The 26507-nt window shown below is 45.2% G+C and overlaps 1 protein-coding gene across 1 annotated transcript in view; it reads left to right on the top strand.

The window, feature by feature from the left end:
* The first annotated feature begins 1656 nt into the window (after positions 1-1656).
* The window catches only part of LOC119175979 (histone-lysine N-methyltransferase NSD2), a 49253-nt gene continuing 24402 nt past the window's right edge, over positions 1657-26507 (top strand). The window contains exons 1-2 of the mRNA XM_037427072.2: positions 1657-2872; positions 5957-6148. Of these exons, the coding sequence (XP_037282969.1) occupies positions 1924-2872; positions 5957-6148 (1141 nt within the window). The 5' untranslated portion in view covers positions 1657-1923. The remainder of the gene's footprint in view (positions 2873-5956; positions 6149-26507) is intronic.

The raw sequence follows: 26507 nt of genomic DNA, 5'->3' as shown, positions 1-26507 counted from the left end.
TGTGCTGCGAATAATAAAATTCAGTTGGTAGTCAGCGCTCGTGTTGTCTGTCCTCTTTGTTTTCCTTGCCTCGCCTTTCGTTTCACGTTTCTTCTAGCACCTTAGTGCTCGCGCTGCAGCCCTTATTACCATGACTAGAAAGCCACCCTACTCCCCTAAGTGCAGCTATCCTACTCAAGGAAGCGGCTCAAAAAGAGGAGGCACTGCGCCATGCTCCCTACCGGGCTGCAGAAATCAGGTGCCTTCTTCCTAGCCACAACCACCACCACCAAAAAGAGGAAATAATTGCACCCATACCGCACCTCTGGCTAGCTGCCTTGGTTCCGGCACCCGCCCTCGAAAGAATGCTACCTTTTCCTCTAGGTACACTCTCGATGCCACTACGATGTATATACAAAAAGTTTTAGGAGCAAACTACCTTAGCGTGTCAGCGTGCATCGTCTTCGGTTATAATGGTACATTTGCTTAGCGCAATAGAGGACGTCGCCGCCTCGGCGCTCGCCGTGTGGGCAGAGAGCGCGAACGGCGCGCGCCGTGCTATATAGATAGGGCTGCAGAAATAAGCGTCTTTTTCCACAGAACCACAAACAACAACAAACAAATGCTTGATGCACTGCGCAATTAGGTGCCTTATTACCTTCTTCAAGAACCACGCAATCATTCTGTGATGAATGGCTCTGAGCCGTATATGGTGCAGCAGTTGCATCTTTTCCTTCCAAAGTTCTCTGTTCTGTAATGAGCTCTCATCTACCACAGGGAACGAGAAAGCGCTCTCGCCTTCAAGAAACAATGCCGCGGCATTGTTCCTTGCCGCTATAGCGAGTTTCTCGACTGAACAAACTGACTGCTCACGCTGCACAACCGTTCTCCGGCGACCCCGTACTGAATCTCGGCCTGCGCAATTTTATAGATTTATACAACGTATGTATGTTGACCGTGTAGTGTAACAGTTGCCACTATATTGGTTGCCAAGTTTTTAAAGTAAAAAAGAAATATTCGTGGTCATTTCGCTGCCAAGCATAGGAGAGAGTTTTAATTCTGGAAAAAGCCCGGTGCTGCTCCACGGCCCAGGCCTGCATTTCTGACCTTTTAAAGTGCACCGTGTTTGCATCTCAACCGGTGAGCCCATTTATTCCGGCTCATCTCGCTTTTGTGAAAGGCCTAGCTCATGGTGTGGATTCGAGCCTGCAGTGTGCGCCTCAGAGGTCTTGTTTTCAGCTGCAAGGGCCATATCAGTGTACCGATGCTCACGAGTCTTGAAAAAAAAGAAGAGAGCCCCTACAGAGTCGGTCATTGTAACATTTGCAGGCGTGAGCAGACTCTGTTAACTATGTACGACTCTGTCAATTTAAACAGTTAACAGAGTCACTGTAGTGAAGAGTAGCACAAACATATTATAGCAAATTAGTAGTGGCGGGGCAGTAGCTAGCGTAGCCAGCGTCGACCCAGCGAGTCAAACAATTGTTATAAAAGCCAATTTGTTTTTGTTTTCTTTGCTGCCAATCAAATAAACGCTATAATTAGCTATATTTGTAAGTCTAATACATTGTTTAACTTTAGTTGTAAAGTACACTTGCTTCCTTCGTGCATAAAAGTACGTCGTTGACGACTGCAGCGCTGTTGGCGTTTTGGCTTTTACTTCTTGCTGTGTAACCAATGAACAGCTTCACTTTTTGGCGCGATTTGCACCAGAAAACGTTGGAGATTGTCAGCGCTTTCAACTGCGTGAGCAAACGATTTTTGAGCATGCATATATTGTTTAGGTATATACTTCACCTAATTTATATCCTTGTATTGTGAAGCAAAGCTCTTGTCGCTCTGCGTTCTGTAAAATAGGCGGAAAAAGGCTTGTTGAGTGCGTCGATTCGCCGATACTATGCGTTGTGGCCTCTGAGGACTCGCGTCTAGATCTCCTAGCTTAGCATGAAGGAAAAAGCTGAGTGTAACAATCTCGAAGAAACCAAAGCTCAAAACGGACATTCATCGCATATTACTAATGGATCGACACCGAATGAGAGTGACAGCTCTGTTCTGGACAGCTCTGGAACATCTTCTGATAGTCCAACATCGAGCGTCTCCCCGAGTTCGGCGCAGCAAGACCCTGAGCGCCTCCACATTGCTCGGCGCAGCAAATTCGGAAGAGTGCGAAAACCCAAGGTCAACCCTTGCATGGAATACACTCCCATAGTTCGAGGGTATTCATCGCACAACCGTGCGAAACAGGGAACACCGTCGCACAGCCCGCCGTCCCCGTCACATGGCGGCGAGACGCCGACAAGCGTCTCGACGGCTGCGAGCGAACCTACCCAGTCATCGCAGTATCTCGTGGGAGACTTGCTGTGGGTAAAAGTAGGCAATCATCCCCACTGGCCTACTATGGTTTCTTATGACCCGGTGAGTGGAACACACACGAAAGTGGTCCGAAATAAACGCATCTACCACGTTCAGTATTTCGGAACCGCGGTTCAGCATGGCTGGACGCAGCCGAATCGCACGCTGCCCTTCGAAGGGCTCGAGAAGTTCATGGAGCTGATTGATTCAGGACGCGTACCGCATGGCGTGCCTCCTCGCAAGCGAGATGACTGGAAGGTAGCAGTTGAGGAAGCGGTTGCCGCCATGCAAATGACGCGAGCCCAACGCAAACTTCAACTCACCTTCAAATACTACGATCCGCCATCGAAGAAGTTGAAGTCGGAACATCCGCCCAAGGAGAATGGCGTCGACCAGGAGGCGACAGAAAAAAACTGTCTCATCTGCGGAGCGTCAGGCGCCACGCTGACTTGTACAGGGACATGCGGGATGAGCTTCCACCTGGGCTGCATTGGCATCACTCAACCGCCGGATGCCTTTCTTTGTGACGAGTGCACCGCTGGTGAGTTGACTATTACAAGCGTAACTTATTTACCTTAACCTTGGCCTTAGATGGTCTCAGTGCTGCAGCATTGAGACCATTTTCAAGTTAATAAGACAGATGCTTGGGCTAGTTGGTGATTACGAATCAACATATTTGCACAGCGCAATACTACAAGTCGTAACTACTCGTAGTCTTGCGCTGTGCAAATATATTTTCAAGTTAATTGTTTTATTGGCACTGTCAATGATCTTTAAAAAATGCACGTTTATTCATTTGAGAATGCTACTCTTACTATGTGCAAAGGGTGTTTGAAAGTGGAATGTGGCTTTATTGCAAGACACATGAAATGGAATTTTGGCCCGTGCATTTCATCAGTTGACCCACAGCGATTGCCCATCTTTACCTGCGGGCTGGTTCACCTTCTGAAGCACCCCCAAAGTTGTGTGTAGTTGGCACATCAGTTGTGTGGAAGCTCACAAGATGGAGGAAGGTTCATGAAAGGAAAAGCTGTCATCCACCTGTTTGTATTATAAGTCAAAGGAAATAAATGCAGGTTGCACTTAAAGAAAGTTTCCCTGCTGATGCGGCAGCTAGGTAGTATTTGATGAATCGTTGACTAGGAGTAATTTTCGTCAGCTAGGTGACTTTCCATTTTATGAAGTTCATGTGGATGTCCTTCGTATCTTTATTGCCATGCAACGGGTGGACGACAGTTCTTTCCTTACATAAAAAGTCTCTTTTTGGCCTGACTTTGTTTGCATCCTAACATTTATCAGATTTTAACCCGGGGCTTAATCGTACAGTTTCACCATGCTGATGTTCACTGTGCATTCAGCTTTCGAGAACAGCAGGCAAGTTAGTGAAGTACATGGAAACTCGTATAAATTTTTCAGTAAAATACAAAACTAGCAGAAGTGATTCTGTGAACGTGTGCATAAATGGGCTATTTCATCGTAAGCATGCATCTGTGGAACAGCGTGAAAGTCGCTGTAATTGCTGGGGTGCCATGCCCTTTCCCTAGTTGAGGAAGTTGCATTTCAGCTTTGACACTGCAACCGTTACACCCATGCTAGATAGGCACAATTGATTGATATGTGGGGTTTAACGTCCCTAAACCACCGTATGATTATGAGAGACGCTGTAGTTGAGGGCTCCGGAAATTTCGACCACCTGGGGTTCTTTAATGTGCTCCAAAATCTGAGCACACGGGTCTACAGCATTTCCGCCTCCATCGAGAATGCAGCCGCCATAGCCGGGATTCGATCCGGCGACCTACGGGTCAGCAGCTGAGTACCTTCGCCACGAGACCACCGTGGCGGGGCTACACAGACACAAGAAGTTACATGCAGTAGTGAAATTTCTGAATTACATTTTTTTATGCAGTTGCCATAGGTCTAAATTTAATGGCATTGGAGCTATAAAGTCGATATCAGCAACTACTACAGTAAGAAATTTTAAGGATTTGATTTAAACATACTAATTTTAACAAGTGTAATCCGTATTCGAGGTTAGTGAAATGTAACATTAAGCATACTGTAGGTGCCATTGGCTGTTTGTTTTCATCTTTTACAATGTTGTAGCCAACCATAGTAGCTTTGGCCACTGCATGTTGAATCTGAAGCCCACAGGTAACATTGTGGCTGTCATGTCAAAGTGGATGCCATTTTGAATTGAATCCCACTATAGTGCAACTGCAGAATAACATGAGGTTGTCATGTTATTATATGTCATGTATAAAATATTCTTTGCCCAGTATATGCCATTTCAAATAATTTTGTACTGCACTCGGTGAGCTCTTGAATCAAGAACACGCATTTTGCAGTTAGTCATCTGTCAATTGATTGACAAATTGACAGATGGCTTTAAGGCAAATGATGTTAGGTTTGCACTCTGGTCCTGTGAAAATGCAGTTAAATCTTGAGGCATTATGAATTTAATGCCACTCTCTGGGCTTGTGCGATACAGGTACTTATTTGCTGGCGTTTATGTGCCAATACCGCTGTGATTACACGGCAGGCCATAGTGGGGGACTCTGGATTAATTTTGACCACCTGGGGTTTAACGTGCACCAAAATAAAACCACACAGATGTTTTTTTGCGTTTAACCCCCATCAAAAAGCAGCCATCGTGGCTCGGATCTGAACCCGCATGCTCGAGCTTCGCAACCTTACACCCTATTTGCTAAGCTGCTGTAGTAGGTTTGAGAGATTTAACGTGCGCACCTGCACAGTGTGCTATGAGGGACACTACGGGAAGGCTCAATGTAAGCTTTGGCCATCTGGAATTTTTAATATGCACCTAAGGAACTAATGTAATCAACTTATAATAAGCAGTTTGTACTACTTCAGTAGTAATATATATATATATATATATATATATATATATATATATATATATATATATATACGCACACACACACACCCACACACATACAGTATCGCAGCGAACTAGGACAAAGGTTTTAAAAAATAATTAAAATATATAATGTGCTCAAGGAAGTCCTCTTGTTGTATATTAGTGCTAGTCGTATGTACATACCTGTATTTTTTTCATGACTAAGTACTTATTACTTACCTTAAATTAGCAAACTTTTTCTCTTTGCTTCAGTTGGTAAGGCGTTGGCTTTATGTTGTACCTTGCCTCAAGCAACACTTGAATCGTGCATTTATGTTTTGCTGAGATTAGGCCTAGTAGCTTTTTTTTTTTTTTTCAGTGAAAGAAAGGAAAGCATGCAAAAAACACACAAAATATGAAATATACGTGCACACTGCAACTTGAGCTCTTCAAAGTGTTGTTTAATTGATACATGGCTGTGTTGTTCATTACTGTATTGTACAAGGCTTCACCCTCGAAGATGGACATGTCAGCAGTGTCTTTTGGTGCACATTTATCAAATAGCATGAGGCTCTGTACAATGAATGAATGCAGCTGTGTAACTTTGGTACGAGACATCAATGATTATAATTGAGTTCTCGAGGAGACAAAAACACCTCATCATTCTAAATCAATGTAGTGTCTCTATTATATATTTGAAGGGTGTCACATATGCTGTTTCGACTGCCACCTTTTCTTGCTCTGCATCCTTTTTTTTTTCTCTGCCAGGTTCGCACCCATGTCTTGTGTGCAATCGCACAGAGGCCACTCAGAAATGCTCCATGGAACAGTGTGGCACATTCTACCATATGTCCTGCCTGAAAACATTGCCATTGCCAGTCAAGGAGGACTCACCGATGTGCCCTGCGCATTTCTGTCTGCCCTGTGTCCAGCAAAAGCCACGTGCAGTTAGCATGAGAGGCAAGTTCTTAGAGCTATAGAACACGTCACTACTTCCCAACAATCTTTTTGCTTTAAGGGGGAGGTCAAAACAAGTCATTTTTTTTATGTTATTTTCGGATTCTGTAGTGACCGATGCACAATCTGGTGAATTTTCACGTGTCTTGATTTGATATTTTAGCCGTGGTAGCATTTTATATTATGCATGTGATGAGAATATTCCTCGATGGATGCACAAAAATGGGCTTTTTTCCGGGACACGCATCTGCCCTTTTACGTGTCTGATCGTGGCCATCTTGGTCACGTTCGAAAGAGCCTCGTTTCCTTTTTATTTTTCACACCACTGCTACTGCATACACCAAGTGGCCACCAAGAAAAAGCCCGCGAAAATATAGACCTGATGTGCGGTCTTATTGGTCTACTAGTGTACATGACAGTGAGCGCACACGCCGTTGGCAGATTTGCACAGTTGTCTGCTTAAGCTGCAGCTGTTTGCATCGGAAAATGCGGCTGCAGCGCACAACCATGCCGAAGTTGGCTACAAAGCACCAGTTTGGCGGACGTACGAAAAAAACAAAAGGTGTACAACTTTCAAAGGAACAGCCGATCACCTTCAGATGTCGACTCGCCTCCCGTGGCGAGTGGACTCGAAGAAGCTGCTGAGAACACCGACTGTGGGTTATACCTAGCGCGTGAAGGAGGCTCTAACAGGAATGACGTACAATTAACGTTTTGGTGCGACACCATCATGTTGAAGCCTGGTGAATTACTGATAATTGAAAAGGATGCCGAAGAAAAAAATTGCTAGGCCTGCACGGAACACACAGTCACAGCGAAAACTGGAAGAGCAGCTTTTCAGAGTCTTTTATAAACACTCTGGGTAAATACTAGAAGCACACTTGCTGGGTACCCACTATGCCATAAGTAATCATAATTTTTGTGTAGTAGTAGGCTGGCATTCACTATGCTATTTTTTGTCATTCTTCAAAGAAGCGTGGCATCTGCTAAACACTTTCAACGAATTTTCTGTTACAATCAGTGGCTGACAATGATGAAGAATTACGGCTGAAGTGGATATTTGCCACAGTTAATAGGTGATGAAGAACAAGCTTTTGTAATGGGTTGGAGCATTGGACGACCAGACATCACACAATGTGAATTGCATAATGAGTATGCAATTACATACATCACACAATGCACATTACGCAATTCACATTGTGTGGCGTCTGGTTGCAGTTTTATTAAAACGCTTTATTACTCATATTAACGTGATTTCTTTCGCGACATCAAGTGTGCCTAAGGCAAGTTTGTGAACGAGTCCCAAGCACCGGCGTGGCTCAGCAGTAGAATACTGGGCTAGCATGCAGTGAACTTGGGTTCGAATGCTGCTATGTTCTTGGTGTTTTTATTTGAGTTTTTTTTTCTTGTTTCATGCGATAGTGGTTACAGACACCGGCGGGGGCGGTGGTGGACAACTACGGCACCGCGCATCACTTGTCTTGTGATCTCATAACAGCTTTCGCTGTAAAACTACCAAACCTTTCATCAACGCCGGCTACTAAGGGAAAATCAGATCTGCTTGCTTGTGCAAACGACACTGCCACGGACGACGTCGTGGCTGGCTCACATGTGATAGATACACACTTCGCTTAGGTGAGCCTTGACGCTCTAAACGGTATGCAGTCGAACTTCGAGTGGAAAGAGTGCGGCGGCAATGTTTTAGTGTGCCTAGGTGAGCACGAATATGGCCTCGCCATAACCTTCTCGGTCTCTGGGTATGCGATTGTGTATCATTGTTTTAAAGGCTACAGATCATCACAGTTTGATATCTGTGTGTCCAAATATGTCTTGGCACAATAAGGAGGAATTGCTTTCACGAAGCCCTGAGTAGTGGCGCCATGTGTCTGGTCATATTTGCAAAACAAGCGAAAGAAAATGACTGAGTACTGAACGAGCGCTTGGATGCGTCTTCGTGATAAGTGAAAGTTTTTTTTTTCTTAATGTAGTGTGAACGACATCATCTCTAGTGCATTCCTTAACGTGACCCCTTGTAAACTATATTGAAAGTCATTTCAGTCCGATATTTTTGTTGCACTCAATCTTAGAAACTTCAAGAGATCAGGAGTACGCAAATGGGTACCATCACATTTTGAGACAACCGTTCAATTTTTTGAATTAATAATTTTTCTGCATTTGTTTTTAAGGGCAGGGAGTCATATAATACAGTTTTCCAAAAGCTTTTTTCATTGGTGCGTTCCTGGGACTAAGGAGGTTAAAGATTGTTACGTTGTGCGAGATTTGTGGTGATAAAGCGCCGGTGTGGAGTTTGCCGCGCATGAACAACGGAAAATCGTGCAACCCGTTTGTCGTGAACATTCTTGTCGCACGTGCTATGAAAAGCACTGGCAGTCAGCAGAGTGCATTGAATGACATTTTTGTGACAATGAATGTGTCTTTCCGAAGCATGCATACCAAGACATAGCAGACACATCTAAAGTCGAAGCGGACGTCGGCCGCGACTGCAGCGGCTGATAAATGCATATCAGAAAGCGCGCTCACTGTTTTCAATCTTTACAACAAACTGAAGCTCGGTGACCAAGGAAACACTGCCGTTTCCTCCGTTGGTTCGTGGATGACGCATGGACACTCATCCCATATCTGTGTTGGCGCTGTAGAACTTTTCACGAGTTTAGTCCTTGACTATGTGGTACTAAGTAATTTTTGCACTGCGTGCAAACGGGGACCGAAAGAAGGGAATGCAAAGTACCAGTCGTGGAAGGAGAGCCTCATATGCCAAAAGAACTCAAGCAAAAGATCTGGGGAAATGGAAGTGCAAGCTGGACTAATGCTTCTTCAGAGATCCCTGGAAAAATACAACCTCAGGTATACAACAATACTTTGAGATGGTGACAGCCTCACCTTTCTCGCACAGCAGGAGGCCAAAGTGTATGGCTATATTCCATTCAACAAGGAAGGCTGTCAACCATGTTGGAAAACGAATGGGCACAGCATTATGTAACCTCATTACTAAGCAAAAGGGGGACTGGAAGGGAGAGCCTTGGTTGCCTAGTTACCACGCTCACTTCCTATTATGGCTTGGCACTGAAGACCAATAAAGGTGACACGAAGGCCATGGAAAGAGCTGTCATAACCTATCACCATGTCACCTCTAATGACGAAGTGTCTAACCACAGTTTGTGACCAAACAGGCAAAGATTTTTGGTGCTGCCTGAATGCAGCCACAGCAATAGGCGAGCCAATCCCCAAGCATCACTATAACTTGCCACCTCATGTCTGCAAGGCCCTTTTGCCCATCTACGAACGCTTGTCGGATGAAAGGCTTCTTGAACCATGCCAGCGGGGGAAAGCCCATGATGGCAACGAGAGCCTCCATTCCGTTGGTTGGGTGCTCTCAGCTAAAGACCGCCATGCGTCACTGCTTTCCATCCAAGTTGTGGGTGAGGCTGTGTTAAAATTCAGTGCTGGAAATGAAGCAGCCTCAGCAGCAATCCTGAAGGAACTGAACGTCAATCCTGGACTCCCAGCAAAAAAACACATGGCAGAAAAAGACTGCCGCAGATCGATTGCATCAGCTCGCAAGCGTGCCTCCGCAGAAAACATGCAGCGGCCATTGAAAAAACGTCATTTCGGTGACTCAAAACAGGAGGACTACATGCCTGGTCCTACTGAGAATGCTGGATTTGTAAATTATTGTAAATGAACAGCTGTTCCATGCTACTGTTTGCTCGAAATGGACTTGTGTTTTTTGCATGATTCTCAGGATTAAAATTTTGCTGTGGTTGCAGACTTGCCTAAAGGATATCTCTGCCTCCAGAGCGGCTAGGACTGCCATTTTCGTTGTGACATGTAGCTCTATTTTTAGTGTACACAATGGTAGGTGTGAATGTCTAAATGAGATCGTCAAAAATTTTATTCTTGCTGGAAATTGGAGCATAAAGTGGGTGTGTCTACTACACTGAATTTTAAGGTGTGACAAACTTTGTTAAAAATCATCAGATCAAAAAAGCACTCCTACCATTGTGTGGCGTATCCAGGCATGTGCCAAGAGTAGCTCTCTAGTACAAATTTCTTGTGTTATACCAGCAAACAATAGCTAATTTATTTTAGGATATCTCAAAAACTAATTGACTTAGAGTAAAGTAATTACATTTTTGAAATCAGCACCAACAACTCAACCACACTGTGAACTTTCTTTTTAAACACATGAAAATATCAGACATTTCCTCTCAAGTACAGTGTCCCCCTTAGTAGAATTTTATCTGCTGTGGTGACTTGGCAGCCATGGCATCGCACTGTGAAGCAGGATGCTGTGGGCCATGGCGACTGCAGTTTCATGGTGTTAAATACAAAAATGCTTGTGTTACTTCATTATGTGCAAGTTTACATGAACGACTTGGCTGATATTGTGCCTGAGGATATAAGCATTCAATTATTTGCTGACGATTGTATTTTGTTCAAAGAAATATTTCCTAAAGACTATCAGAATGTACCGTATTTACTCACGTAATGAATGCACTCGCATAGTGAACGCAACCACAACTTCAGCCATCAAATTTTGGAGTTTTTTTCTCCGCGTAATAAACGCACCCCCTACATTCATCCTTTGCAGTCCCGCTAATTGACACCTGGCGCCTCCTCACCCGTTGGATCTCTTGTTTTTTATTATTTTGCCGACCGCCCCCTTCCCCGGCAACTTCGGCTCACTCCCTTCGCCTGTTGCCGCGTGCCGCGCCGTGTAGTTTTTCTTTCTATCGGTGCGTGCAACGTCCCCCATCTTCTTTGTGCGTCATAGCAGGGTTCATGAACTGTGCGAGTGTAGACATCACAGCTGATAAGCACCCAGCGACCGAAGGTCACGAAGCTGCCCGCGCCAGCCGACGATCGCTTCCTGCGAATACGAACAAGTCCAACCATGTGCACGTGACTTTCGAGCGATGACAACAGGATTTGCTGTCGCGAAGGGTCATTCGTTGCTATCGCGTGCAGATTTCTGGAAAACAAGAAAAAAATAGCTTGTGGTCCACAAAAAACCGTGGCGATTTCTGCAACTTGGTAGCACCCGGAATTTCGCTTCACTTGTTATACACGCTTTGAGGAACTTCTCATGTAGAAGCGAGACGGCGGCTGTATTTTGTCGGTATTCTTGTTCATGTTCATGCTTCAGAGGTAGCTTGCTGCAATGCTGGTTACTTGCTATAATGTTAACGGCGTCGTCACGGTCGTCGTGCGAGGTTGCCGCGAAGTTGGCAAAGTGCAACGTAGCGTCCTAGCGCACGCTTTTGCGTGCCCTTCGAGATCACAGGATATATTGCGGTTAAACGATTGCAAGAAAGGATAGCTGCAAAACGCTTTTATGGTGTGCGCAAGCGGCCGGGGGACAGTTCGCAGAAGATAGCACAATCAACCACCGAAGATCAGTAAAGTGCTACAAAGAAGCTGTTTCCTAACAGTGCACTTGTATGTCAATTGCGAAAAGCTAAGCAATCTAATTTTTTTTGCATTACTGCATTTTTCGCTCCTCCTCAAAAAGTTTCATAAAATTTACCCCACGTAATAAACACACCCTTCAACTTTGCTCCGATTTTTTTAGGAAAAAAAGTATGTTCATTACGTGAGTAAATTCTGACCCGGGCAAGTTGTCTCGCTTCCTTGGCACGCTCTGTGAAATCTGTGGCATCTGTCTATGAATCATTGGAACCATGGGGCAGCATAGCATCGAGCATTGTAGTCACTTTGCGGCCATAGACCAGTTCGAATGGAGTCAATCTCATTTTCTGACGGGCCGTATTTTACGCGAAAGTGACATATGGCAAAACTTTGTCCCAATTATTGTGCTCCACGTCGACGTACATGCAAAGCATGTCTGCGATAGTCTTGTTGAGACATTCAGGGAGCCCATTCGTTTGTGGGTGATAAGCTGTCGTCTTCCTATGCGCTGTGCCACTGAGTGTAAGCACCGTGTATAGAAGCTCAGCTGTGAACGCAGTTCCTTTGTCCGTTATGATGACCGCGGGGCACCGTGTCTCAGGACAATGTTTTCAATAAAGAATTGTGCCGCTTCAGCTGCAGTGCCACTCGGAATCCCCTTGGTTTCCGCGTATTTGGTTAGGTAGTGAGTCGCGACTATAATCCACTTGTTGCCATTATCTGATATTGGTAATGGGCCTAAGAGGCCCATGCAAATCTGTGCAAACGGAGTTTCGGGTACTAGAATAGGATGTAACAGCCCAGTATCCGGTGAAGCCTTCCGTCGCTGACAGTCAAAGTAAGTTCTAACGTAATGCTTCACCTCCGCTGGAAGCCTTGGCCACTAGTAGCTTTCTCTTATTCGTGACAATGTACGCGTGTAACCGAGGTGGCTTCGTCATGGCAAGCTTGCAAGATTTCCTTGCAGAGAGCTTCGGGAAGTACCAGAAGATAATTCTTTCCTGTTTAAGAGAAATTCTTTTGTACAATATTTCGTTACGCGAGCAGAATGATGGCAAACTTCTCGAAAACACTCTCGGTGCGTTTGCAGCTCGTCCTTTCCACACCTCAATCAATGTGTTCAGCTCCCGATTGTCTTGCTGTTGCTCAGAGATGACAGTCACATGGAAAACTCCTAGAAAGCGGCCGCCTTCTTCGTCTTCTGTGATTGTTGATTGAATCGGAGATCTTGAGAGGCAGTCAGCATCTAAATGCTGCCTTCCCGATTTGTAGACTATTGTCATGTACTTTTGAAGATGTAAGCTCCAGCGCGCTAAACGTCCAGAAGGATCTTTCATGTTAGTCAGCCAACAAAGGGAGTGGTGATCGATTACCACTTGGAAAGCGCGGCCATATAAACATCGGCGAAACTTTGCTGCTGCCCAAACGGCCGCCATACATTTCTTCTCAGTGGTTGAGTAATTGGCCTCGGCACATGACAAGGTTCGGCTAGCGTAGGCAACCACTCGCTTGGCACCGTCTTGACTTTGGACCAGAACAGCACCTAGGATAGCATCTGTGTGTCTGGCTGTTGGTGCATTCTCATCAAAGTGAGCGAGCACCGGCGAAGATTGTAGATGCTGCCGTAACTCATTGAATGCCATCTCTTGCTCCTCACCTCATATAAACGCAACATAGCTGGGTGAGTGGAGAGGCGACGTGCCCAAAGTCTGCTATAAATCGCCGGTAGTAGGCGCAAAGACCCAGGAAACATCTGACTCTCTTCTTGTCCGTGGGCTTTGGAAACGTTGCGACCGCAGCAGTTTTGTCCCGGTCTAGTTTAATGCTTTCATGACTGACCACATGTCCCAGGAACTGAAGCTCTTCAAATCCAAAGTGGCATTTTTTTTTTTTTTTTTTTTTTGGTTTCAATGCGAGTCCTGCCGATCGTATGGATTGAAGAACCGACAGCAGCCGTTTTAGGTGTTCTTAGAACGTGATGGAAAAAATGATCACATCGTCGAGATACACAAGACACGTTTTACATTTGAGGCCGGATAGAGCAGTATCCATAAGTCTTTGAAACGTGGCAGGGGCTGAGCATAAACCGAAAGAGAGGACTTTGAATTCGTAAAGCCCATCAAACGTCACGAAAGCGGTCTTTTCACGGTCACGCTCATCAACCTTTATTTGCCAGTATCCACTTTTAAGATCCATAGATGAAAAGTAACATGCGTGCCGTAGCCTGTCCAAAGAGTCATCGATCCGTGGCACTGGATAAACATCTTTCTTAGTAACATGGTTGAGTTTACGATAATCAATGCAGAAACGCAGGCTACCATCTTTCTTTTTGCCGAGCACCACAGGTGACACCCAAAGACTCTTTGATGGTTGTATTACATCATCCTTGAGCATTTTCTTAACCTGCTCCTGTATTGCCTCACATTCTTCCTGGGCAACACAGTATGGGTTCTGTCGAGTGGTGCGGTGCTTAGTCAGCATTGTCTGACGAACTCCTGACGTTGAAGAGAAGCAGTCCCTAAACTGGTCTAGCAGTTTTATAGATGACATCTTTCAGTTGGAGTTAAGCTTGGTCCGATGTCGACAGTAGGTTCATGGGCTAGTGTAGGAGCCGTTGCCTCCTCTTGCATAGCAAGACAGTCGTAACTGTTGTCGAGCTCCTCGAGGTATGCCACAGTGGTGCCTTTGCCGATGTATCGGCGTTAATTCATAAATTTCGTCAGTAGCACCTCTGGATGCGCTTCGACTAAGGTGACAATACCACGAGCAATTGCGACACCTTGACGGAGGAGAAGCGCAGTTGCATGCTCGGCTAGTGCTTCTTCGTTATGCTCTGCAGCTGACCGAAACAAGGCTGCATGATCACGGTGGTGTACACACATTCTTGTCAACCACACGTAACACCCTGCGCCGTTGTTGTGCGTCATGAGTGGCGTCTTGGTCAATTGAAAATGTTATCACGCCGTCTCGGTATGTTGACACGGCGCCGTAATCTCTTAAGTCCATTCCTAATATTAGCGATTTGCAGCACCCTGGTAGAATCATGTATGTGGCAACAAACGCCATGTTTCGATGGCAAGTCTTGCCGTGCGTTTGCCTGCAGGGGTCATCAGCTGGCCTCCAGCATTCCGAATGTAAGAACGCGTCCATTTCGTTCTTACTTTCTTGAGTTTGTTGACCAGTGGCTCACTCATAATAGAAAAGTCAGTGCCAGTGTCAACCAAAGCTGTCACTTCTTGCCCATCAGTCTTCACAGTGAGGTCGGCAGTCACAGTGTTCTCCGCATAACGTTTTTCGTCAGTGTCGTCTGCATTTGGCAATAATGGGGAATTTTCAGCAATTTGAGGACCTGCAACCTTCCCTGCGGAGGTCGCTGCTTTTAGTTTTCCGTCCTGGGCTTGGAGACCGACTTCTGGTGACTTCAGCAAAACTCCGGCGACTTGGGGAAGAAAAACGGGCTGGGGATGGTTAGCGGTTTCACAGGTTGGAGGAGCTTTGTTGCCGGCTGGCAGGGCTGTCGTCAAAGTAGGAACAACTTTCGTCAAACTGGCGGTGAGTAGCATCAGGTTGGCTTATACTGTATCTAGCTGGCCGATACGGGCTATAACAGTGAATATGTCCGGGCTCCCCACAATTGTAGCACAAAGGGTGGCAATCTGCGGGCCGCCATATATCTGTCTTCGACAGTGGCGGTCGCCTGGCAGGATCTCGTTGGGTCCAGGCTGTCATAAAGGGTTGTTGGTGGTATTGCAGCACCGGCGTGGACAACGGATGACGAACTGCATCCACATAGTTGTATGTGTTCGGCTGGTACGATAGCTCAGTAGACAACGGGCGACGAACAGCTTCTATGTAGCTATATGCCGGCAGCTGGTAGGAGACTTCCGTATGAGGATTGGGGTAAGTGAACGCCTGTCGGAATTCGTGGCACACTACTTAAGCGACGGAGGCAACTGTGACCTCCGGCTACGACGGTGGTTGCGACGGTGGTGTGTGCCTGGCGTTCTCTTTGGCAATCTCCTCACGTACAATCTGCCGAATCAGTTGGCGCAGACAGCTCTCCATTGGACGACATGGTCATAGCGGCAGCGCCTACAGATGCGCTGGTCATGAGACGATTGTATTGACGGTACAGCTGCTGCAATACCCGCTCGATTGCTGTGGCCTCCCTAATAAACTCGTCCAATGTTGTCGGAGGATTGCGCATAGGTCAGAGAACTGTTGTTCTTTGACACCGCGCATAAGATGGTTGAGCTTTTTAGCTTCGGGCATGTTGGGATTCGCGCGGTGAAACAAACGCACCATGTCTTCAGCAAACATCGGGACTCCTTCATTTGGCTTTTGAATGCATGATTCAAGAAGGCGTTAGGTGTTTTCACATCGATCTGGGCTCCCAAAGCTGTCAATTAGCCGACGGCAGAACTCATCCCACGTTGTCAAAGTTCTCTCGCAGTTTATGAACCATGTCTTAGCGTTGTCTTCAACCGCGAATAGCAACCGTTGAATAGCTTCTCGTCGTCAGAGGTCCAGTGGTTAGGCTTTGCTACCCAATCAAACTGCTCTGGCCAGTCTTCCGCATCTTAGTTTTCATGACCGTGAAAAGGCTCAGGAATTCAAAGGTTCTGGATTGTTACCTGTGTTGGGTGGCTTGACGAGGCCATTTCTTGAACAGGGGTGTCCGTTGACAGAGGTGGTCCTTGTAAGGGGCCAAATTCGGGACCCGGACCTTCGACTCTCCTCTTCGATCCTCCTGAAGCATCCAACCTCAAGGGTGGAAGTGCTGCGCCATTTGCGCCATTCTGTGCCAGTCTGACCTGCTGCGCCAAGCTGTGCCTAAATGGCAATTTGCGTGTGCAATGCCAAATTTAGTCGAGTTTATTATTGACAGCGCAACATGCTAGGGCTATACAAATTACGCAACCGCCTCCATATCAAATTAGTTTGGTCACGTCGTATTTCGGTTCATGCAAGAATCTTGTTAAGGTGGCATTTGTATGCATACCTCATTATGCGACTCTATATATGTTATAACACCAAAGTTGTTAGCCGAACTGTATAAACTGAAAAAAAAAAAAAAATTTCACCGATGAAGCGATAACTGCAATTGAAAGAATTTCTAATGTTTTTATGGTAATGCCGCATGCGCTCCTTTATTTCTATTTTTTCTACTGCACCATTACTCATGTAACGCTGCCTTGCGCAAACCGCGCCGGAATGACTGGGAACAATCTAGATAATCTTAGAACCTTCCGATGAGATTACGCGCACAACGCGTACTTTCGTTTGTTTTGGAACTTATGCAGCCACTAGCGATAACGCTTGAATCTTCAATGGCACATGTATAAATGCCGACGCACTTCTGCTAGGCGGATTATCGACAGCTGACGCTCTATGTTTGCTGCTGTAAGCCTACAGCGTGTATGGCTTGTATAGTGACATGTTGTTTTCTGGGCACAGGTTCGCCCAAATAAGAAGTTCACAAATGAAAACAGCAGCTGCTGCCTTCGTCAACATCATGACCCTGTGACAGTACGAAGGCTGCAGCTGACAGCTAACTCTTTTCGATCCGACATCACGAAACTCTACAAAATGCTGGTGTAAGAGAGCAAGTACGGCCGCTCCAGGGAGAATTGCTCTTATCGCACAATCTCTTACCGTTGAGCGCACCACGTAGAACTGTTTGTGAGCCATGCGCTGATGCTTACGGACCACTACCATCAACTCTAGCTGGTAATCGCTGGATTATTGTTGCGATAGACCATCTGACATGCTATGCCGAAACAGCCGCGCTGCCGACTGCCACAGCCCGTGACGTTAGAACGTTTCTGTTGCAACGTTTCATTCTGCGTCTTGGTGCCCCTCGCAAGCTCTTAAGTGACAGAGGCCGTGCCTTCCTTTTTGACGCCTTGAAGGCATTACTAAACGAATGCCGAATCGTGCACCGCACAAGTACAGCGTACCATCCTCAAACGAATGGCATGACGGAGCGCTTCAACCGTACTCTTGGCAATATGCTGTCGATGTACGTCGCCTCTGATCATTCAAATTGGGACCAAGTTCTCCCATTCGTCACCTACGCGTACAATACTGCCGTACAAGCTACTACTGGGTTTTCGCCATACTTTCTTCTGTACGGACGAGAACCTTCAAATACAGTAGACACTATTCTCCCATATAAACCTTATGAGTCCGAAAGTACAATTCTGTCCGAAGCTGCTCTACATGCTGAAGAATGCCTCCAGCTTGCCCGCTCTTTTTCTACGGAGGACCAGTGGCAGCAGCAATCCTGCCTGACTGGGGACCGTTTGGCTCCAAACTTTCCACCTGGTTCTTTGGTATGGCTTCGGGCACCTGCTACTGCACCTGGCCGCTCCGCAAAACTTCTTCCTAAATACATCAGGCCATACCGCGTTGTAGAGCAAACGTCACTCGTCAACTATATCGTGGAGCCCATCATCCCATCCACAGACCTACGCTACCGCGGCCGTGACACCGTGCACGTCTCTCGCCTCAAGCCATATTATGACCCATTAGTCGTTTCTTCTCCCTAATCCGCCAGGATGGCGCCTTTTTCTGCGGAGGGCGATTGTAGTGAAGAAGAGGGGCCTCAGTGGCATTTCTCGGCGCCTAAGGGGCATCGCCATCAGCATAAGCTCGTGCTTGCTGCGCTTGGCCACACGCTGCTGACTGCTTTGCATTCTGCTCTGCAAATATACCCCGTTACACACAACAATATTTGTCATCAGGCTTACGTGCACTTCCTTTCTTGAAAACTCGGCGCTTGCCACTTTCCTATCGGGAAGGCAATGTAACCCTGATAATGGGTATGTCGATCGTGACCGGAATGTACCGGGCGCGGGGCGATAGCACAAGGATGGAACGCAGTATAGATGGCGATTATTGTGGGACAAAAAGACATCCTTTTACTTGCTCTTTTTTTAGAGTGTAGGAGTTTGACCTGTATCGTGCGTCTCAACGTATTCACCACGAATGCTTGAAACAGAATGGATTTTTTATTTCAGTTATAATTGTTTTCTTTTATTTAGTCCTTTCTATTTTTTAGTTTTAATAATTGCCAGGCAATCGTAGCTATAGGTGGCAATAGCGTGAACAGTGGCATCGTCCTGCGAAATTCTTACAACTGTGCTGTCACACTCCTATTTTATTTTTATTTGTGTGTGATTGGGTCTAAGTCACAAACAACTTATGACCGCTCGGAGGAAGCCACCCACAATATTTTGAAACGTGAAGATTTTCTCAGAATGCTGATAATATTACGCTCAAATCCTGCTGTGGCGGCCGTATGTCGATAGAGGTGAAATGGTAAAGGCGCATGTACTTTATTTTGATTGTACATTGAAGAATACCACATCATCAAAATTTCTGAGGCCTTCCATTTCAGCATTCCTCATAATCATATTATAGTTTTAAGAGTAAAAATTCTACAATTATTATTCCAATTACGCACAGTATGTGTAGTCTTGTTAATTCACAAGCACGCATGCACTATAGTGATAACACTTCAAGGTGCGATAAATGCTGCATAAATACAACACGCCTTCAGCCAATGATCAGATAGCTGAAGGCTGATGACACTTATTGCCCCTATCAGAGTACAGCGTGCTTTACTTTTACTCTGATTAATTTGGTTTTTAGAGTGCAAAATAACTCATAAGTGAGTTTCCTTTCTCCCAGAGTGACTGCCGCTTTATTCATGGTCACCACCACGTGACAATACTTCTGACGAGTTTCTGAAGTGCACAAGTGAGTCTCTCGCTCAAGAAAAACTGATTGCATGTTGGTGAATATATAGATAACGGACCCAGCAAATAAGAAGAATAAGAAATGTAATCGCAGCTTTATGCGCTAAACGTCGGCCAATATATACAATGTTGAACAAAAAAAACGTTGCTACCAGCATTTTTGCTGCTGTGCAACAGTCATTTGGTATTGCAAAACGGTCTTTTATGAACAAGCTGAAACTGTACACTAGTATTTGTGCCATCATGTGAAGGCTTCTTATTGAAGCTGGTGTGATTAGGTGGCAATCCGCTATCTGGTCGGCAAGCTCAGCTAGCAGTAACTTCTATCAATTACAGAAATGACAAGCAAGAACCGCTGTCAGCGAAGCGTCTCCAGCGGTAATGTTCGATAAGTTCTTCGGGAGTAAGCTATAGTTTACTTTGATAGATATATGTGTGGCGTTTAACGTCGCAAAACAACCATATGATTATGAGAGACGCCTTAGTGGAGGCTCCAGAAATTTCTATCACCTGGGGTTCTTTAACGTGCACCCAAATCTGAGCACACGGGCCTACAACATTTCCGCCTCCATCGGAAATGCAGCCGCGGCAGCCGGGATTCGATCCCGCGACCTGCGGGTCAGCAGCCGAGTACCTTAGCCACTAGACCACCGCGGCGGGGCAGGCGAAGCGGAGCAGCGGCGGCTGCCACGTCCGAACCGCCAGGCACGTGAGCTCCATCTGAGCTCGATGAGTAATGTTACCCCCCCCCCCCTTTTAGAAGAAAAACTGCACCGTTGAAAGGCTTCATAATGTTTCAAACATGCTTCGTTGAAGCTTCTTCAAATGAGTATGATAAGCATCTCTGCCTACACCTGGCAATGTGAAGGTGAGCTATAAATATAGAGCAAGTGGTGCTTTCATTGAATTTCTGAACTAGGTATCCTGACAAGTAGTTTACTGTCCCTTAAAATAGACATGGCCGCTGTCATCATACTGGTGGGAGCCATTCCAACTCCTCCTACTGGCATAAGATCTTGTAAGTTGGTCTTTGGCTCTTGTCCTTTTGGGTGTCTTGAACAACAACAAGTACATTACTTCGTGCACCTTCCATGTACGCACCATGCAGAGCTGGTTTTATGGATGCATACAAACACAGGAGCCCGAATATTAACTTTTGTAAGTTCAAGACTGTTGCATATTAATCACTACCTCTGAACGAGTGTGCCTATCTGAAGTGGCTTTAAAAACGAGAAGTCTGCAGGTTCGTTTTGTTTACATGCATCCACCTAAAGCAGTTCAGAAGGTGCTGCACCCTGCCACTCGTTCCAGCGGGGCAGCAATGGTGTTCTCTCAACAGTGTCTTCCACTTCAAAAGGACACTGAGGAGAAAAACAATTCTCACTTCACTAAGTAACTTTTTTTTTTATACCAATAACACCACGCTTACGAGAAGATGCTTGGTAAGTGAGAAAACACGCTAAAAGAAAATGTGGGTGGGCACCGTTTTTGAGCTCATGCACCAGTCACTGCGACTCCATAAAATTTATGCCGTCTTCTAGGGCCTACATGCTCCTTAGCCGGTAGGAATGAGATATATTGTCAACTGAGAGAGCTAAAAGCCTTAACATACCAACTTCCAGGAAATTTCGTTAAGCTAATGTGGATAAATTAGGAAAAGGACACTTTGGAATTTGTGACATCACCTTTGGAAATTTCAGCAAAAAATTGAAAGGGCCCTTAAAATAACCCATAAGTTGCAATTTGGTTGTGGTGTGGCACCTGTGCACAAGTCTACAATGAGCACCTTGTTGTGAGAAATTTTCAATGTAGTGCTGTAATAGTGGAGTTACACATGTTTGGTGGTAGAAATGCGGCCCTCACTTGTTTCACTCTTTTCATCGCTACGCTTTATTGCACTGTTCGTCTCTATTCGCAGAGTGCTCCTGCTTGGCGTGAGGGCAGGCAGAGAGGGTAGTACGCATTATCTGCTGCATATGAATAAATTCTTCGTGCTGCCAACATGACCAGGTGCTGATGTCATGTGTCGTGTTAAAAAAACTGAAATCCCAAAAACGAGCACGGGATTGCTTTTTGATTTTATGACGTGTCCATGGCTAGTAGCGCTGCCACATTTGGCATTGTTGGTCATGACTGCATGCTGAACTCAATTCGTGTGTTTACTTGAAATGTTAAAAAAATATTGGTGGTTTAGGGGCCTTTTAAAAGTAACTTACGGCATTTATTTTCTCTATATTTCACCTATGGTGGTTAAATTAACCACACTAGAGTTCTCAGTATAATTTGTCAGTGTAAACTAATTTATTGCTTTCCTTTAGTGTCCCTTAAAATGATGCAAGAAATGTGATTTGCTGGTTCACGATTTTCCTACACCCTCTACACTGACTGTGCTGGCTTGATACAGATATGCATTCATGATAGCAGTGCAACTAACAATGCAGCAATTAATTAGGTACAGGTGTCAGTCAACCCTCTTTATGTGTGTGCTGCTTCTATGAAGTTTAGAGTGTGTTCACACCTCTTGTATGTTCAGTTTGATATCTCTGAAGGTTACCTGCATGGTGTACATTAAACGGACATAAGTTAGATGTGCACCATGTCGGCCCTTCGCCTAGTGTAGTGTGGTGCCTGCACCATAGAACTCGAGCTCTGCAAATACCCAACTTTTTGTGCATTGCTGTGAACCTGGTCAGATTAGTGCAAGTGAATCGAACGGACCTTGTAATGAATGTTACCACACTGCCACACTTCAGGCATGCACCATTGCCAGGTGCCCAGAAAAGATGCCACTTTTTGGCAGGGAGAGTAGAAATGGCTTTTGGTAGCATTGTCCTATGGGCAACCTTGGGGTGAGCATGGCAAGTATTGAGCGCAAGACTGGATGCGCGAGCGCTAAAATCACTGTGACATGCATGGTTGGATTATGTGATCTTGCCTCGCTCTGGCAAAGGAAAGCTGGTGGTAGGATGAGTTGTTTTTACCGTGACTTCACAGTGCTTTCATTTTTGGACAGCGTTGTTTTGCTCTGGTTTCTTGTCTGTAGACTTCTGTAGACTAAACATTCCGGAAAGTTGCAGTAAAAGGGCGGCGTGCCACAGTGCACCACGTAATGTGAAAGCACTGTCACGGCCGCTGGCTGTGCCACTGTCAACTCTCTCTTTCTTTGTTGTTGTGGTATTTATTTCGAGCTTACAGGGTTAAAATGAGCACCGACCATGAATGATCACATAAAAGCAGAACATTTCAGTGTCCGCACGGGAGCCTCGCTCACAATAAAAAATGAATGTGCAAAGAGTCCGATTACGTTATAATTTAAGATAAGACATAGATGTGTACACGTTGGGAAACTTGCCATCATTAAATTCAAGAATGTGCACCGTTGTCTCAATTGTCAGAGAGTCAAGATACACCCCGGAAGTCCAATTTTTTCTCCTTTATTTTAGTTAATTTTACCCTATTTCGGTCATTTTCGTGGCTAGTTGCTTATGCGTGTTACAACTCTGAATGAGGCACGTGGTTCTCACGTTTGTCCACAATCATAGCAGGAAGGTTGTGGCTGTAAGATTGCTGTGCTGCACTTCGTAAAGCCAGGAAAGAAGCACCAGCCGTACTTTACCGATTTCGTTGAGTGAAGTGCCACAAGAATAATCATAAAAAAAGGAGACGCCATAGTGGCTGCGCACGGGAGGGCGGCGTAGAAATCCATTTACGCACATCACAGCAATGCTTCCGCATGGTGGCGCCATGGTATGTCCTCGAGCCCAATAGCCACTGGAATGGTAGTCCCCATAGAGTTCTGTGCAGACTTGTTAGGAGCACTAGCACAGAAGGTACTGCAATGTCTGATGCATTTTAGGTTAAGCAGGCTGAAGACTTGTCTGTTCATGCTCAACTTTCTGGCTGCAGAACAGCACCAATCAACCCCACCAACGACTCGCTTCAGGCTGGGCAGAGCCTTATACATTCATGGCCTGTGCTCGGAATCGGACACTTGAATTAGCCGAGAGGTACCCTAGTGCTCCGCTTGTGTCTGCTTGTGTCAAACGGTAAAGGCTACATGAGAGTGTGCTTCAATGCCAGGATATAGACACAACAAACCGCAGTCTTAAAAACGGTTACTTATGGATAATGGGCTCCACAGGCCACGTGTCCCTGACGGTGGCAGGTTATCTTTTTGTCCACCTTTTTTTTTTACAATCACATTACAGTTACTTCTAATAACATCCCCTATACTTTCCTTGGCATTATTTTTTCTTAATTCTCAATATTGTGTCTAACAAATAAAATGAACCCCTAAATCTATACTTCATTCATTGTGCGGGTTTCGTTCTGGCAGACTTGATGTCTTCAGGTAGTATGCAAGGGATTATTGGTCAGCTGCCAGCTCGAAATAAGTTCATGTGCTACGTGATGCCAACAGGATATATATCCTATAAAGTAAATGGAGGGATGACTGCCGCCGTAGCTCAGTGGTAGAGCATTGGACATGTTATTTGAAGGTTGCGTGTTTGGCCCCTGCAGGCAGCACGTTATCTTTTCGTCCAATTTTCTTTCTTCAGATTCATGTTAAAATTACTTTTACTAACATCCCCTATACTTTCCTTAACGTCATTGTCTGTTTGTTAGGTCTCATTAACATTCTGCTCATGGTTATTGATGCAAAGCCTTTACTGCAAAGCAGCCAAATGGAATCATTTTTCTCAAATGTGCGGGGGTTCGTCTGTGAGCCTAAGTGCGACTTTAAACTGAAACACTATGATCATTTAGCAACTGAATTGTTGTCCCACATAAATCAAAGTATTTAAATTTACAGATAAGCCTGCATACATATGAGCATGCCATATGCAGCAACATGTGTGTGTGTGGAGGGAAGAGGATTGTCATGACCCTAAACCAGTGTTTTGTATTAACCATTCTTGCTTGTTTTCCCAGAAAACTTTGGTGAATTTACTGGCAAGCACTGAAAATAAGTACAGTAAAAGATTGTTAATTTAAAAAGTCTGATAATTCAGCACTGTTTCCTGGTCTTAGCCACCATTAGCATTGTTTAGTGGCATTGAACGCTTGTTAATTCAGTCAGATTTGGTTACGGCCCGGTTAATTTGGACGATCTTTGATATGTGCCGAGTGCAAAGCTACACAAGAGAGTGAGAACGGCGTTTGCAGACAACTGAAATGATGCAGCGCTGTCTGCATCTCTGTCATCACTTATCGACCACGGTTTGGTCCCCATGTGAATCTGGCATTGTGCGCGATATGTCACAGAACTCAGACATGGCAGAAGCTGTTAAAGATGAAGAGCTTTCAGTAGCGGTCACTATGCTGGAATAAAACTCATATTTGAAACGTCGTGATGAACAAACATTACTTTCGTTTTCAGCCGATTAGATTTAAGACCTACCTTTTTGCTCAATTAGCAATTATGAGTTGCAATTCGTCCCCTGTGTTACTCAGCAATGCAATGTCATCGGCGAAGCGCAGGTTACTAAGGTACTCTCCATTAACTCTTATCTCTAACTCTTCGCATTCTAGGCCTCTGAAAACCTCCTGTAAGCTTGCGGTAAGTATGCGGTAAGTAGCGATGGGGAGATTGTATCCCCTTGTCTTACACCCTTCTTCATTGGTATTCTGTCACTTTCTTTATGGAGAACTACGGTGGCAGTTGACCCTATTTACATTTCTTCTAGGATGTTTATATATGCTTTGTCGACGCCCTGATTCCACATTGTCTGCATGACTGATATATCTACTGAATCAAATGCCTTCTTGTAATTTATGGTTAGCTGTATTCTGAACATTTTTTATTACCTGATTGATAGTATGAGTGTGGTTGATTGTTGAGTAGCCTGTTCGAAATCCTGCTTGTTCTTTTGGTTAACTGAATTCTAATGTCTTAATTCTGTTACCAATTACCTTTCTAACTAGCTTGTATACGACGGAGAGCAAGCTGACTGGCCTGTAATTCTTCAAGTCCTTGTTGTCTCCTTTTTTATGTATTAAGTTGATGTTAGCATTCTTATTCTTCCAAGACTCTGGTACCCTCCCCGTCAGGAAAAACTTCATAAATAGGGTGGCTAGTTTTTCTAACACAATCTCTCCTCGGTCTTTCAGCAGATCTGGTGTTACCCGATCATCACCAGCAGCTTTGCCTCTTTGCATTCCCTTCAAGACTTTTCTGACTTCTTTTGCCATTACTGGTGGGATGCCATCTGGGGTACTGCGAGTTCTTACTATATGGTTGTGGTTGTCCTGGCTACTGTGCAGTACAGATCTCTGTAAAACTCCTCTGCTATTTTAACTGTTCTATCCAGATTGGTAGTTACTTTGCCTTCCTTGTCCCTTAGTGCATACATTTGGTTTTTGCCTACCCAAGTTTTCTCTTCACCACTTTGACGCTTCCTCCGTTCTTTAGGAAGCATCAAAGCAGTGAAGAGGAAAAGTAAGAATGCATCTACTGAGGACAGGTAATAACCGCAGGGCCGAACCACGAGATTTATGTAACTAGAAGAATAAGAATGGTGTGGAGCACATTTGGCAAGCACTCTCAAATTGTGACTGGTATATTGCCACTATTTCTCAAAAGGAAGGTATATAACAGCTGCATCTTGCCACTATTTACATACGGAGCAGAAACCTAGAGGCCTATTAAGAGGGTTCAGCTTAAACTCTGTATGACGTAGCAGGCGATGGAAAGGAAAATGGTAGGTGTAACCTTACGAGACAAGAAGAGAGCTGTGTGGATCAGGGAACGAACAAGGGTTAAGAATATCAAATTGAGTGATTGATATGTGGGGTTTAACGTCTCAAAACCACCATATGATTATGAGAGACGCCGTAGTGGATGGCTCCGGAAATTTTGACGACCTGGGGTTCTTCAACGTGCACCCAAATCTGAGCACACGGGCCTACAACATTTCCGCCTCCATCGGAAATGCAGCCGCGGCAGCCGGGATTCGATCCCGTGACCTGCGGGTCAGCAGCCGAGTACCTTAGCCACTAGGCCACCGCGGTGGGGCAAGAATATCAAATCAAGAAAAAGAAATAGACATGGGCCAGGCATGTAGCGCGTAGGCAGGATAACCGCTGGTCATTAAGGATAACTGAGTGGATTCCCAGAGAAGGCAAGCGGGTTGGAGCATACAGAAAGTTAGGTGGGAAGATGAGATTTG

The sequence above is a fragment of the Rhipicephalus microplus genome, chromosome X (genome assembly GCF_043290135.1).
Source record: "Rhipicephalus microplus isolate Deutch F79 chromosome X, USDA_Rmic, whole genome shotgun sequence".
Taxonomy (NCBI): domain Eukaryota; kingdom Metazoa; phylum Arthropoda; class Arachnida; order Ixodida; family Ixodidae; genus Rhipicephalus; species Rhipicephalus microplus.
Note: the sequence above shows the minus strand (reverse complement) of the source record. Positions and strands in the feature narration are given on the sequence as shown.